General features: G+C 42.7%; 1 protein-coding gene across 3 annotated transcripts in view; it reads left to right on the top strand.

Moving 5' to 3' along the window:
- rab15 (RAB15, member RAS oncogene family) overlaps positions 1-14,826 on the top strand; it is a 49,354-nt gene that overhangs the window by 25,487 nt on the left and 9,041 nt on the right. For all 3 annotated transcript variants that reach the window (XM_060916335.1, XM_060916334.1, XM_060916333.1), the window contains exons 2-3: positions 14,509-14,569; positions 14,657-14,717. In XM_060916335.1, the coding sequence (XP_060772318.1) occupies positions 14,523-14,569; positions 14,657-14,717 (108 nt within the window). In that variant the 5' untranslated portion in view covers positions 14,509-14,522. The remainder of the gene's footprint in view (positions 1-14,508; positions 14,570-14,656; positions 14,718-14,826) is intronic.

Here is a 14,826-nt window from a genome sequence, read left to right as displayed (position 1 = left end):
GGAATAAAGGATGGAAATTATTATTATTATTATTATTATTATTGGGAAAATAACGCTTAACTGTAACTGACTTAAATGTGTAAAATCGTTTAAACAGCTGTCGCGAGAGAGAAAGTTGCTTTTGTGACTAGATTATATTTTAAAACGTATTTGTGTTAAGAACAAAACTAATCCCATTGCCTTATGAAATATTAAACACACATCAGTCTCCTGAAGGGCGGCGTGGTGGTGTAGTGGTTAGCGCTGTCGCCTCACAGCAAGAAGGTCCTGGGTTCGAGCCCCGGGGCCGGCGAGGGCCTTTCTGTGTGGAGTTTGCATGTTCTCCCCGTGTCCGCGTGGGTTTCCTCCGGGTGCTCTGGTTTCCCCCACAGTCCAAAGACATGCAGGTTAGGTTAACTGGTGACTCTAAATTGACCATAGGTGTGAATGGTTGTTTGTCTCTGTGATGATCTGGCGACTTGTCCAGGGTGTAGCCCGCCTCTCACCCGTAGTCAGCTGGGATAGGCTTCAGCTTGCCTGCGACCCTGTTGGACAGGATAAGCGGCTACAGATAATGGATGGATGGATGGATGGATGGACAGTCTCCTGAACAATCAGCTTTAAGAACCTGATTGTCCTGTTTGTAGCCTGTAATAAGACTTAATTAAACCTGTTTATAGAGCAGTGGTGATCACCGTCTCCTCACGGTTAGAAGATTCTGGGTTTGAACCTCGTGAGCGACTGGGGTCGTTCTCTATGGACTACTCGTGCCTGTGTGGGTTTCCTCAGGGTTCTCCGGTTTCCTCCAACAGTCCAGAGACGTGTTTTAGATCATCTGGCTGCTCTAAATCCCCCCCAGGTGTGTGTGAGTGTGATGGCTGTTGGTCTGTGTGTGTAAAGCCCTGTGATAGATTGGTGCCCTGCCCAGGGTGAACCCCGCCTCTCACTCAAAGTCAGCTGGGATTGGCTCCAGCTTCTGACATGACCCTGACGGATAAGTGGCGTAGATAACAGATGGATATAGAGGCTTGGAACATTTACACTGTCTTGCAAAAGTATTCATCCTCCTTGGTGTTTGTCCTGCTTTGTCGCATTACAAGCTGGAATTAAAATGGAATTTTGGGTCGTTAGCACCATTTGATTTACACAACATGCCTATAGCTTTAAAGGTGAAAATTGTTTTATTGTGACACAAACAATAATTAAGATGAAAAAACAGAAATCTGGAGTGTGCATAGGTATTCACCCCCCCAGTCAGTACTTTGTAGAGCCACCTTTTACTGTAATTACAGCTGCAAGTCTCTTGAGGTATGTCTCTATTAGCTTAGCACATCTAGCCACTGGGATTTTCGCCCGTTCCTCAAGGCAAAACTGCTCCACCTCCTTCAAATTAAATGGGCTGCGTTGGTGTACAGCAATCTTCAAGTTATGCCACAGATTCTCAATTGGATTGAGGTCTGGGCTTTGAATCAGCCATTCCAAGACATTTAAATGTTTCCCTTTAAACCACTCCAGTGTAGCTTTAGCAGTATGTTTAGGGTCATTGTCCTGCTGGAACGTGAACCTTCGTCCCAGTCTTAAACCTCTGGCTGACTCAAACAGGTTTTCCTCCAGAATTGTCCTGTATTTAGTGCCATCTATCTTTCCTTCAGTCCTGACCAGCTTTCCTGTCCCTGCAGATGAAAAACATCCCCACAGGATGATGCTGCCACCACCATGCTTCACTGTAGGAATGGTGTTCTCAGGGTGTTGGGTTTGCGCCACACATGACGTTTCCCATGGTGGCCAAAAAGATAAATTTTAGTCTCATTTGACCAGAGAATCTTCTTCCATGTGTTTAGGGAGTCTGCCACATGCTGTTGGGCAAACTCTAAATGCGTTTTCTTAGGCTGCTGGGCCATAGAAGGTTCACGCTGCACGCTGCATGCTGCACGCTACACGCTACACGTTCACGTGAAGAACCGGACCCTGGGCCATTAAACTTCATGCTTGGATGTTCACGTGTTGCGTCTGTTCTACTTTGACCGAGTAACCAACAATATGGACTCTTCGGATGACGACGATTGCCTCATTCTGCTTTTACTGAGACAGAGGAAGAGAAAAAGGAACAGAATTTGGAGCCGAGAACACTTCCTTCTGAGAGAAACCCGTGGTGAATTTCACCGAACATTCTATAATCTGCTTGACAATCCCGATGAAGAACTATTTTTCAATTATACCATTCAATTATATTTTTTCTGAAGTTTTCCCCTGAAAGCATAGAGTTATCTCCCTAGACCCGTTCTGATTGGCTGGCGCGGCGGTGACCGCATGCATTGACTGGAATTTCCATCTTCACGCCTAGAAAAAAGTGTGCATGTTCATTTCTCGCTTCACGCGTGAAGTGTGCAGCGTGCAGCGTGCAACGTGAACGCCGTTCTATGGCCCAGAGCAAGTCATGCTACGTTTGTCCACTTTTCTTTACACGCGTGTAGCGTGTAGTGTGCAGCATGCAGCGTGCAGCGTGAACCTTCTATGGCCCAGCTGCCTTAAGCAATGTCTTTTTTCTGGCCACTCTTCCATAAAGCTCCACCCACTCTGTGGAGTGTATGGCTTAAAGTGATCCTATGGACAGATCCTCCCATCTCCGCTGTGGATTTTTGCAGCTCCTTCAGGCGACAGGGTCATGGGTGTCGAAGGATCATTGATTCGCATGGGGCACGAAGGCTAGCCCATATGGTCCAATCCCACAGAAGAGCTCCTGTAGCACAAACTACTGAAAAAGTTCATGCTGACACCTTTCTGTTTCAGCCAGCATTAACTTTTTCAGCAGTTTGGGTTACAGTAGCTCTTCTGTGGGATCGGGGGATCCTTACACTTGCCCATTTACCTTACTTCCGACACACTAGCTTCAAAAACTGACTGTTCTCTTTCTTGCTGGCTAATATATCCCATCCCTTGACAGGTGACACTGTAATGAGATAATCAATGTTATTCACTTCTTCACCTGTCAGTGGTTTTAATGTTATGGCTGATCCGTGTGTATATATACTGTTACATATCCGTAAGTGCAATACACCACCAGCAGAGCATAAGCGTATTTAAAAAGATATTTGGAAGTAATACACTTTCGAGTATTAATTTGTTTTTTGTTATTGACATTGTCGCACTTCTCTAATCAGGCTTGTAGTACTCAAGTCCGACTCGTGCCCTACAGTTAGGTCCATAAATATTTGGACAGAGGCAACATTTTTCTAATTTTGGTTCTGTACATTACCACAATGAATTGTGAACAAAACAATTCAGATGCAGTTGAAGTTCAGACTTTCAGCTTTAATTCAGTGGGTTGAACAAAATGATTGCATAAAAATGTGAGGAACTAAAGCATTTTTTAAACACAATCCCTTCATTTCAGGGGTTCAAAAATAATTGGACAACTTAAATAATTGTAAATAAAATGTTCATTTCTAATACTTGGTTGAAAACCCTTTGTTGGCAATGACTGCCTGAAGTCTTGAACTCATGGACATCACCAGACGCTGTGTTTCCTCCTTTTTAATGCTCTGCCAGGCCTTTACTGCAGCGGTTTTCAGTTGCTGTTTGTTTGTGGGCCTTTCTGTCTGAAGTTTAGTCTTTAACAAGTGAAGTGCTGCTCAATTGGGTTGAGATCAGGTGACTGACTTGGCCATTCAAGAATATTCCACTTCTTTGCTTTAATAAACTCCTGGGTTGCTTTGGCTTTATGTTTTGGGTCATTGTCCATCTGTATTATGAAACGCCGACCAATCAGTTTGGCTGGATTTGAGCACACAGTATGTCTCTGAATACCTCAGAATTCATCCGGCTGCTTCTGTCCTGTGTCACATCATCAATAAACACTAGTGACCCAGTGCCACTGGCAGCCATGCATGCCCAAGCCATCACACTGCCTCCGCCGTGTTTTACAGATGATGTGGTATGCTTTGGATCATGAGCTGTACCACGCCTTCACCATACTTTTTTCTTTCCATCATTCTGGTAGAGGTTGATCTTGGTTTCATCTGTCCAAAGAATGTTCTTCCAGAACTGTGCTGGCTTTTTTAGATGTTTTTTTAGCAAAGTCCAATCTAGCCTTTTTATTCTTGAGGCTTATGAGTGGCTTGCACTGTGCAGTGAACCCTCTGTATTTACTTTCATGCAGTCTTCTCTTTATGGTAGATTTGGATATTGATACGCCTACCTCCTGGAGAGTGTCGTTCACTTGGTTGGCTGTTGTGAAGGGGTTTCTCTTCACCATGGAAATTATTCTGCGATCATCCACCACTGTTGTCTTCTGTGGGCGTCCAGGTCTTTTTGCATTGATGAGTTCACCAGTGCTTGCTTTCTTTCTCAGGATGTACCAAACTGTAGATTTTGCCACTCCTAATATTGTAACAATTTCTCGGATGGGTTTTTTCTGTTTTCGCAGCTTAAGGATGGCTTGTTTCACCTGCATGGAGAGCTCCTTTGACCACATGTTTTCTTCACAGCAAAATCTTCCAAATGCAAGCACCACACCTCAAATCAACTCCAGGCCTTTTATCTGCTTAATTGAGAATGACATAATGAAGGAATTGCCCACACCTGCCCATGAAATAGCCTTTGAGTCAATTATCCAATTACTTTTGGTCCCGTTAAAAACAGGGTGGCACATGTTAAGGAGCTGAAACTCCTAAACCCTTCATCCAATTTTAATGTGGATACCCTCAAATGAAAGCTGAAAGTCTGGACTTTATGTCCATGTCCATTATATAACTATAACTTGAATATGTTTCAGTAAACAGGTAAAAAAAAACAAAATTTATGTCAGTGTCCAAATATACCGTATATGGACCTAACTGTAATTTTAAGGACTTGTGACTCAACTTGGACTTGATCACTGATGACTCAGACTCGTGTCACACCTGCACACCTTGGCGCGTGCATCAGATAGACTCTTGGGTGTGCTCCGGACAGCGCGCGCACCAAGCGGACTCTCGTGCACGCCATAAACGACTCGCACCTGTACAGGATTAAGACGCAATCAGTGCGCCTATATAAAAACTGTGAAAACACACTTGCTTTGCGAAGTATTGAGTTGCGTTGCTGAGCCTTAATTCCTTGTTTGGTTTCCTGATCCCTGATTTCCTGTTTCTCGTCTTTGATTCTGTGGAGTCTACGATAGCCTGTTTGTGCCCGTTTTACGATTTTGCCTGCCGTTCTGGATTGTTTACCGTCTTCACTTGTATTAATAAACACACCTTCTGCACTTCCATCCGTCTCCCAACCATCTCTGACAGAATACTTCACACTCCCTGATAAAGAGAAGCGCATTCACCTGTTCAGGAACAAACTGATGTTAATGGCGCTGAAACAGACACCGTCACATGGTGCGGGTGGAGTCTTGGACTCGATTCAGATCAATAGTGGACTCGACTCCAAATTTTTTTAATGACTCGGACTTGAACACTGGGGACTCGAGACTGGACTCGGACTCGAGGTTTAGTGACTCGACTACAACAGTGTCTCTAATATACTCAGCTTAGTTTCCCAAAACCATGTTACAGATGAGATCATCTTAACCAGGAGAGAGAGAGAGAGAGAGAGAGAGAGAGTGTGCAATTTGATGCTCGCTTTAAAATGTAATAATGAACTTTGTGCTGCAGTGCTTTTTAACTTAGTCCCGGCAAATACTGTCTATAAACCAGCAGCTCTTACGGTCCATGACTGAGCCATGAACAGAGTTTAATATTATTTACTTATCTATTTATTTATTTTTGCTATATCTGAGTGACTGATGTTTATCATTACCAGCGTGCTTGAAGGAAATGAAAGTCAGACAGATTTATATCTGTTATTTTTTATGGCTATGTTCCTGTTACCAGGTTGAAGCATCACAAATCCTATTTTTCAAAATTAGACCTGAGCCACCTTCGTGATCAGATACGGTATACGGTCGTGATGTCTCCTATGTGGACATAGGGACATGAATGAAAATGGACAAGTCTTTTCCTAAGGCGTGTATCATTGTTATGGTTATCATCATCCAGTGTCTGCATCAGGGACTAGAATTATTATTTTTCATTTTGGTTCTTCTTTCTTAAAGATATTTTTGGGGGCTTTTTTCACCTTTATTGGATAGGACAGCATAGAGACAGGACAGGAAATGAGTGGGAGAGAGAGACAGGGAGGGATCAGGAAATGACCTTGGGTTGGAATCGAACCCAGGTCCCCGGATTTATGGTATGGCACCTTAGCCACCTGAGCCACGACGCCCCTTAGTTCTTCTTTCTGAACAGAGACCATATTCATACATACAATGATCTCACCTCTTTAGCCGGAAACCATTTAGAATGCAATAAAAGAAGGGTCAATAGCATATGGTCGAGAGTCGTTTTACCGTCAGCTGCCCTCTTAGCGTTAACGTTCGTCAATGATTCATTTTTGCAGCCTTTCTCGTCAAGCAAAGTGAAGGACGTTTTCTTTGAATATGACGCCAGCTTTTACTTTCGATCACCCTTTTACTTTGCGATGTGATTTGTTTCTTGGAAAATTGTCGGACAAAATATTTTTACATGGATTTTATTCGCCACGTCCTCCTGACGAACAGGAAGTGAGAAATTCTGGAAAGGAATTTCGTCCCGTGGGGAATTGTTTAGGTTTTCAGTGGACCTGAAAGTGTCGTGTACTTTCTTGAAATCACACTGGAAAGGAAAATTACAACCCCGGTTCCAAAATAGTTGGGACGCTGTGTAAAGTGTAAATCAAAACAGAATGCGATAATTTGCAAATCAATCGTGCGCGGAAACCCTGTATTTCATTGAAAATAGTACAACCCCGATTCCAAAAAAGTTGGGACAAAGTACAGATTGTAAATAAAAACGGAATGCAATAATTTACAAATCTCAGAAACTGATATTGTATTCACAATAGAACATAGACAACATATCAAATGTCGAAAGTGAGACATTTTGAAATTTCATGCCAAATATTGGCTCATTTGAAATTTCATGACAGCAGTACATCTCAAAAAAGTTGGGACAGGGGCAATAAGAGGCTGGAAAAGTTAAAGGTACAAAAAAGGAACAGCTGGAGGACCAAATTGCAACTCATTAGGTCAATTGGCAATAGGTCATTAACATGACTGGGTATAAAAAGAGCATCTTGGAGTGGCAGCGGCTCTCAGAAGTAAAGATGGGAAGAGGATCACCAATCCCCCTAATTCTGCGCCGACAAATAGTGGAGCAATATCAGAAAGGAGTTCGACAGTGTAAAATTGCAAAGAGTTTGAACATATCATCATCTACAGTGCATAATCTCATCAAAAGATTCAGAGAATCTGGAAGAATCTCTGTGCGTAAGGGTCAAGGCCGGAAAACCATACTGGGTGCCCGTGATCTTCGGGCCCTTAGACGGCACTGCATCACATACAGGCATGCTTCTGTATTGGAAATCATAAAATGGGCTCAGGAATATTTCCAGAGAACATTATCTGTGAACACAATTCACCGTGCCATCCGCCGTCGCCAGCTAAAACTCTATAGTTCAAAGAAGAAGCCGTATCTAAACACGATCCAGAAGCGCAGACGTCTTCTCTGGGCCAAGGCTCATTTAAAATGGACTGTGGCAAAGTGGAAAACTGTTCTGTGGTCAGACGAATCAAAATTTGAAGTTCTTTATGGAAATCAGGGACGCCGTGTCATTCGGACTAAAGAGGAGAAGGACGACCCAAGTTGTTATCGGCGCTCAGTTCAGAAGCCTGCATCTCTGATGGTATGGGGTTGCATTAGTGCGTGTGGCATGGGCAGCTTACACATCTGGAAAGACACCATCAATGCTGAAAGGTATATCCAGGTTCTAGAGCAACATATGCTCCCATCCAGACGACGTCTCTTTCAGGGAAGACCTTGCATTTTCCAACACGACAATGCCAAACCACATACTGCATCAATTACAGCATCATGGCTGCGTAGAAGAAGGGTCCGGGTACTGAACTGGCCAGCCTGCAGTCCAGATCTTTCACCCATAGAAAACATTTGGCGCATCATAAAACGGAAGATACGACAAAAAAGACCTAAGACAGTTGAGCAACTAGAATCCTACATTAGACAAGAATGGGTTAACATTCCTATCCCTAAACTTGAGCAACTTGTCTCCTCAGTCCCCAGACGTTTACAGACTGTTGTAAAGAGAAAAGGGGATGTCTCACAGTGGGAAACATGGCCTTGTCCCAACTTTTTTGAGATGTGTTGTTGTCATGAAATTTAAAATCACCTAATTTTTCTCTTTAAATGATACATTTTCTCAGTTTAAACATTTGATATGTCATCTATGTTCTATTCTGAATAAAATATGGAATTTTGAAACTTCCACATCATTGCATTCCGTTTTTATTTACAATTTGTACTTTGTCCCAACTTTTTTGGAATCGGGGTTGTACAAAGACAACATATCGGATGCTCATTTTGAATTTGATGTCAGTAACATGTTTCAGGAAAGTTGGAACGGAGAAACAAAAGACTGAAAAAGTTGTGTGACGCTAAAAAATTATTTGGTTAATTGGTAACATTGGAATTGGGGTTGTATGATCATAATGACTTTTTTTTTTGCAAAAAATTTTTTTCGCTGCAACACTTCAGTGGTTTTGTTGACGTTTTCGATGATGTTCAATGAATAATTGTGTTTGTTTTTGACTCCCTGGAACATTTCTAAGGACAGAGACAGCAGTGACTCAGTGGACAAATTGGTGATTTACGCGATATTTAGCGAATGGATTCAAGCACAGCTCGCTGTAGCAGACTTTTCTGAAGACGAGACGCTTCTACCGACCATCGAGTACATTTTGTCCAAAGCCTTTTTCATACGCACTATTAATTATTTTATATTTCAGGTATTTGTTCGTTCAATAAAACAAGGAATTCTCAATGGAATTTGACCGAAGCAGCTTCGACAACTAAGGGACGTAACCACATCAGCCCGTGCCACTTACTGACCCTGGGATGAGTTTAACTCCCTTGTCGTTACAGGCTGCTCACTTGCATGTCTGTGTTTCTGGCTGGATCATGTTAAATCTTCAGGCGCGGAGCAGCGCTCTCGCGGGGCTTTCGTTCACGAACACCAGAATACCTGAAAATATAAAATAATTGAGTGCATATAAAAAAGGCTTTGGACGAAACGTCTTAACTATTGGACGAAGTGTCCTGATCCCCTCGTCTCCTCTCCGTACTAAGCCTCAGAGTTTCCTGCGATGATAACGTCCAGGTTTTCTGAAAAATTGCTGATCGTGCGAAAAAAATTCCATCTCAGGTAACGAGCTGTGTCATCAGACGACAAGATCAAAGTATGAGGCGGGTCTTCCGGTTGATTAATTAACCAATAATAACTGTTGGAACTGAAACTCACCTCTGTAAAATTTTTTTATTGGTAAATCTGAAAAGGTGTCGATAATCATGGACTGTCGATAATTGTCGCCGCCGCTCTAGTAAAACAGGCATTCAAAAAGGAAAATGATCAGAGACTGAACTGGAAAAGGAAAAAACGATAACAGTGAAGCAGAGCGCTATAAAGATATGTAAGGAATGTAGGTAAGGTTGAGAAAATAAGACGATGTAATGAAAGGGAAAAAAGTCAGGAGATGCTTTTCTTGGGGCAAATTTGATCAGATACGACGCTATCTTACCACTCACAAATCTCAAAGATGGCGGCCAGATGGCTTCACTGTTCATTCTAACGAGCCGATGATCTCGCCAGATTTTATATCGAGCTCAGTGAGTGAATCACAAATGAGAACTCTACACACTGCCCTCTACTGGTGACTCGAGGGACTGGGTTGTGAATTTTTTAAATCCATGATCATCGTTACTTATTGTTGTATTTTTACTTTGCTGACTATATAATTTTTAACCCCACTTGTTATTGTATACTCTATGTTGATCATGTAACTCCTTTTGGAACACAACGGAAATAAGTGTTTGCACTATATTGTGTGAGACATTTATAATGATGTTCTTGTATCATTTTAATAACGAATAAATCAATTTAAAAAAAAGTCCTGAAAATGTCGGAAAACTTCCTGACTGTTACAGAGCGCCGACGCTGTCGACTCCTTCCAGAAACGTTAAATAAACAGTGTCCACTGTGAAGGAGCTGTTGCCATAGAAACGATAAACTGTTAGACCTGTGATTTGCAGCTGCACTAATGTTAGAGCTGCCGTTCGAGAAAACTAATCAACACCTCACCTTCAGACCAATCAGAATCTAGAATTCAGCAGGCATTCAAAAAGGAAAATGATGGTGTAGTGGTTAGCGCTGTCGCCTCACAGCAAGAAGGTCCAGGTTCGAGCCCCGTGTCCGGCGAGGGCCTTTCTGTGCGGAGTTTGCATGTTCTCCCCGTGTCCGCGTGGGTTTCCTCCGGGTGCTCTGGTTTCCCCCACAGTCCAAAGACATGCAGGTTAGGTTAACTGGTGACTCTAAATTGAGCGTAGGTGTGAATGGTTGTCTGTGTCTATGTGTCAGCCCTGTGATGACCTGGCGACTTGTCCAGGGTGTACCCCGCCTTTTGCCCGTAGTCAGCTGGGATAGGCTCCAGCTTGCCTGCGACCCTGTAGAACAGGATAAAGCGGCTAGAGATAATGAGATGAGATGAAATCAGAGACTGAACTGGAAAAGGAAAAAACGATAACAGTGAAGCAGAGCGCTATAAAGATATGTAAGGAATGTAGGTTGAGAAAATAAGAGGAAGTAATGAAAGGGAAAAAAATCAGGAGATACTTTTCTTGGGGCAAATTTGATCAGATACGACGCTATCTTAGACCTGTGATTTGCAGCTGCACTAATGTTAGAGCTGCCGTTCGAGAAAACTAATCACCTCACCTTCAGACCAATCAGAATCTAGAATTCAACAGTGATATCATTAATTTTTTTTTAAATTATTATTATTATTTTTGTTGACCTGGAATTGCAGAGTGGCGTATGTTAGTTTTCGTTTCTTGATTTATATGTTAAATTATGCCCTGTTTTGTTCAAAAATCCTCATGCCTGGATGCCAGGTCAGTCTTTTCCATTTGCTACAGCAACTCAACCAACCACATGGCCATCTGCGGTAATAAACAAGCTGGCTTTGTTTTCAGAGTCGGTGTATTTTACCAGCAATCAAACAAACAACAACAAAAAAATCAATAAGGAACCTTTCTAGTGAGGCGCTCATTCATGCTGGAAGGATGGGAACTGTCTGGATTGCACTATTTGGATAAAACAGTAACCTTAAAGCGAGTCGATAAAGTCCTGGACCGGAGAGTGAATCTGCTCCAGCGGCTCTGAGAGACGGCCCGGAATGGGCTCTGCCCTAGATCTCGCTTCAGTAGGCTTTAAGACAGCGTGACATATATTACAGGAATAAAACTGTCCCAGGCCTGAGTGCCATAACCACAGGATATGAACGAGCTCTTTAATAATGATTAATATCTCTTTTAATGTGAGTGTGAAATTAATTTCTTGTCACAGCAAAACAAGAAGTTATACACCCTCACCGGCCATTTTTTTTCTCTCCGTGCTTCCACGGAAGGCGGTCGCATTTTCTGCTCTCCCTCTCCCTCCTTTTTTTTCCCTGCTTGTGCTTCTGTGTCTTGTCTCGTCTGCTGTACTTTTTGAAGAGACTCTTCCTGCATTACTTTCTAAACTAAAAAAAGCATGGAATTGATAAACTGGTCTCCTAACGAAATTGACACAGTTTTGGGTTCGGGGGAACCCATCTGTCCTGCCGGAACGTTCACGGCTGGTTACACGATGGACGCGTGGGAGCAGTGGCAGGTCGTGTGCCTGGCAATTCTTTCTGTGGAGGACATTGAAGATATCTACCTATTCGGAACCATGATTACAGGACTTTTGCTGATTGGATTAGGCATTGCCCTGGTATATCGAGGAAACCAGACAACGGTGACAGCTGTTCAAAGCCCCACAAAGCTGCCCGATATGATTGGAGTGGTGGGCAAAGCTGTTGGCACTCGGACTGTGGACATTCAGAACTTTAACCACAAAATGGTTGTTATCTTGGAGCAGCTTTCAGCTTTGCAAGGAATACGTTTTTTGGAGATCAATTTGAATAGAATGGACGGAATGGACAGATATGGACGAGTGGTGTGGACGTGCAAAGACTGCATCTGGAAAGACCAAACAATTCATATCTTATCGACATTCGGCTCCCTGAGACAGCACCGGCCTTGGTTAAAGTGCCATTCCACCATTGGATGTATTCTTTGGCATAAAATACAATATATTTTATGACAACATGACTAGACAGAGAAATCTTTTAGCTTCAAAATGATATATCAAACATCATTTTTTGACAACGACAAGTATATTAATTTTGCGACCAAAGTCACCTACCCTTTTAATTTCCGCGCGTGATGTCATCGGCAGGTTCCCCTTCTTGTGTACCACGTGTCAGTCTATTTTTAGACCAGGAAACCCCCAAAGTGAGAGAGTCATTTCTCCTCGTATATGGGGGCCAAAAAAATTGCGAAAAATTTTGAGTTAATCTTTCAGTTAGCTAGATTTATTGGTATTAGCTAGATTTATTGGTATTATTTTTATCGCGTTCTATCCGCCATTGCTGATAATATGTGCCATGTCACACGTCATGTGGTACACAAGAAGGGGAACCTGCCGATGACATCACGCACGGAAATTAAAAGGGTAGGTGACTTTGGTCGCAAAATTAATATACTTGTCGTTGTCAAAAAATTATGTTTGATATATCATTTTGAAGCTAAAAGATTTCTCTGTCTAGTGATACCATTTATATATGTTGTCAAAATATATTGTATTTTATGCCAAAGAATACATCCAGTGGTGGAATGGCACTTTAAGGCCGTTGTTGAGACAACATTTCCCCCTGAAGGTCACTGCCGGGAGACACTCTCGCCCTCGCATTCCTTCTCTAACTCTCCGCGGTCGCCATTTTTACCCCCAGTGTGACAAGCGGGTGCGTGACCAGCGCCTTCATGGCTGCAGGAGCGGACGGCTGCTTGCTTGCGCTGGATTACCTCCTCCCCTCCCCCCCTTACCCCCTACCCCTGATTCCCCCACTCAAGTCCCGTGTTTAAAGTGTACTTGTGTTGTTGTGTGCTTTGTGCAAAGGTTTTTTTTAAATGTTCCCACACTGTACTCCTGACAGGAGCATAGTGGGGGGGGGGGGGGGGGGGGGGGGGGGTTCTTTTTTTCCTTATGTTGTGTTTCCTTTTTATCTTCATCCCTGTCTTCCTGTCCTGTCTACCCTATGTCAATTGTATGTTGTATATGTTCGGACAGGTTGACGGCTAATTTCGCTGGTACATGAGACTAGTGACAATAAAGGGCATCATCGTCGTCATCATCATCATCAACTCGTTCTTGATTCTAAGACTCCTGTTCTTGGAACCCAGTGTGCTCTTCCCTCTCTGTTGCGTTTCTGCTGAGATGCTTTTCTGCGCACCACGGTTGTAAAGAGTGATTATATGAGTTACTATATCCTTCCTGGCAAAAAAAAAATCTCGAACCAATCTGGCCATTTTCTGATCTCTGAGCTCTCTTATCAACAAGGTGTTTGTTTCCGCCTACAGAACTGTTGCTCACTCGCTCAACTCAATTCATTGTTTTTTGTTTTTCGCACCATTCGCTCCAAACGCGACAAATTCAAACTTGGGAAGGAATCTTCAAGGTGAGTTCGAAGAGGGTCAAAGGAAATCCTTTTCTCCTTTTTCCACCTACAACTCGACTCTTTAGATTACCACATACTCCAAAAATAGCGTGTCGGCAAATTTAAAGCATATCGGCCCTGACACGCCAAAGCGCTCGGGGGAGAACGATGCATTTGCCTTTTCTTTCTTTTTCTTTGTCATCATGGCAACTTTATTTCCATGAACTTTGACCTGTCAATTCACAAGCCTCCATCTTGTCAGGGAACAGAAACTTGTCTATCAGCTAAAAGTGATTTTACGAATTAAATTTGCATTTCTTCTTAGCTTGTTATCTGACCATAAGGCCGATGAGCTGTTGTCATGGCGTGACGTCTGTCATTCTGTCATCCATCCATCGTCCACAACTCAGTTAAATCGTATCTCCTCTGTCAGTTCTCCATGGATTTCCGTTCCAATTGTTTTGTTTGAAAGAACTCATCAGTCCGTGTAAAACTCGATCGTTGTTTTGTCAAATTTTTTGCTAACGAGGCCAAATTAAACAAATTTTCCAGGCCTCTCACAAGAATTGTATCTCCTCTCAGATTTCTCATCCGATTCCAGTTCTGATCGAGTTTTTGGGTCGATCTTCCCTCAAGGAACAAAATTTAGTCCTTTGTTGATTTTCCTGTTGTAAACAGTTAGTCGTGGAGGTTGCTCCTCTCTCACATTTCAGTTCTGTTTGACGTTTTGGTCGTCATGGTTGTTTTGATGGCAGGTCAGATGAGCGACTACGTCCTTGACGTTCTGGTCTTTTTTTTTTTTTTTTAGTTTACTGCTGCAGTTTAATTGTATAAGAAGTATCTCGTGTCAATCTGCTGTTTCTCTATTTGTCCATCAGGAGTGGATTTTAAAATGAAGACGTTAGAGATCGATGGAATCAAAGTGAGAATACAGATATGGTGAGTAAGTGAGAGGTTGGATATGAGCTCTACACTGTGATGGTGATGGTGTTGGTGCTGACTCTGCTGTATGCCTGACTCTTATAGGGACACGGCAGGACAGGAGCGATATCAGACCATCACTAAACAGTACTACAGACGGGCACAGGTGAGCTCATCCATCACACAGGAATAAGACTCCGGGCACGTGTCACATTTTGGAAAGGTACATCACAAGTAAAGTGAATGAAACACTCCAATAATGGGCTTTGAAGCCC

Source organism: Neoarius graeffei, chromosome 3, assembly GCF_027579695.1.
Source record: "Neoarius graeffei isolate fNeoGra1 chromosome 3, fNeoGra1.pri, whole genome shotgun sequence".
Lineage (NCBI taxonomy): Eukaryota > Metazoa > Chordata > Actinopteri > Siluriformes > Ariidae > Neoarius > Neoarius graeffei.
The sequence above is the reverse complement of the archived record's forward strand: the minus strand, read 5'-3'. Positions and strand labels throughout refer to the sequence as shown.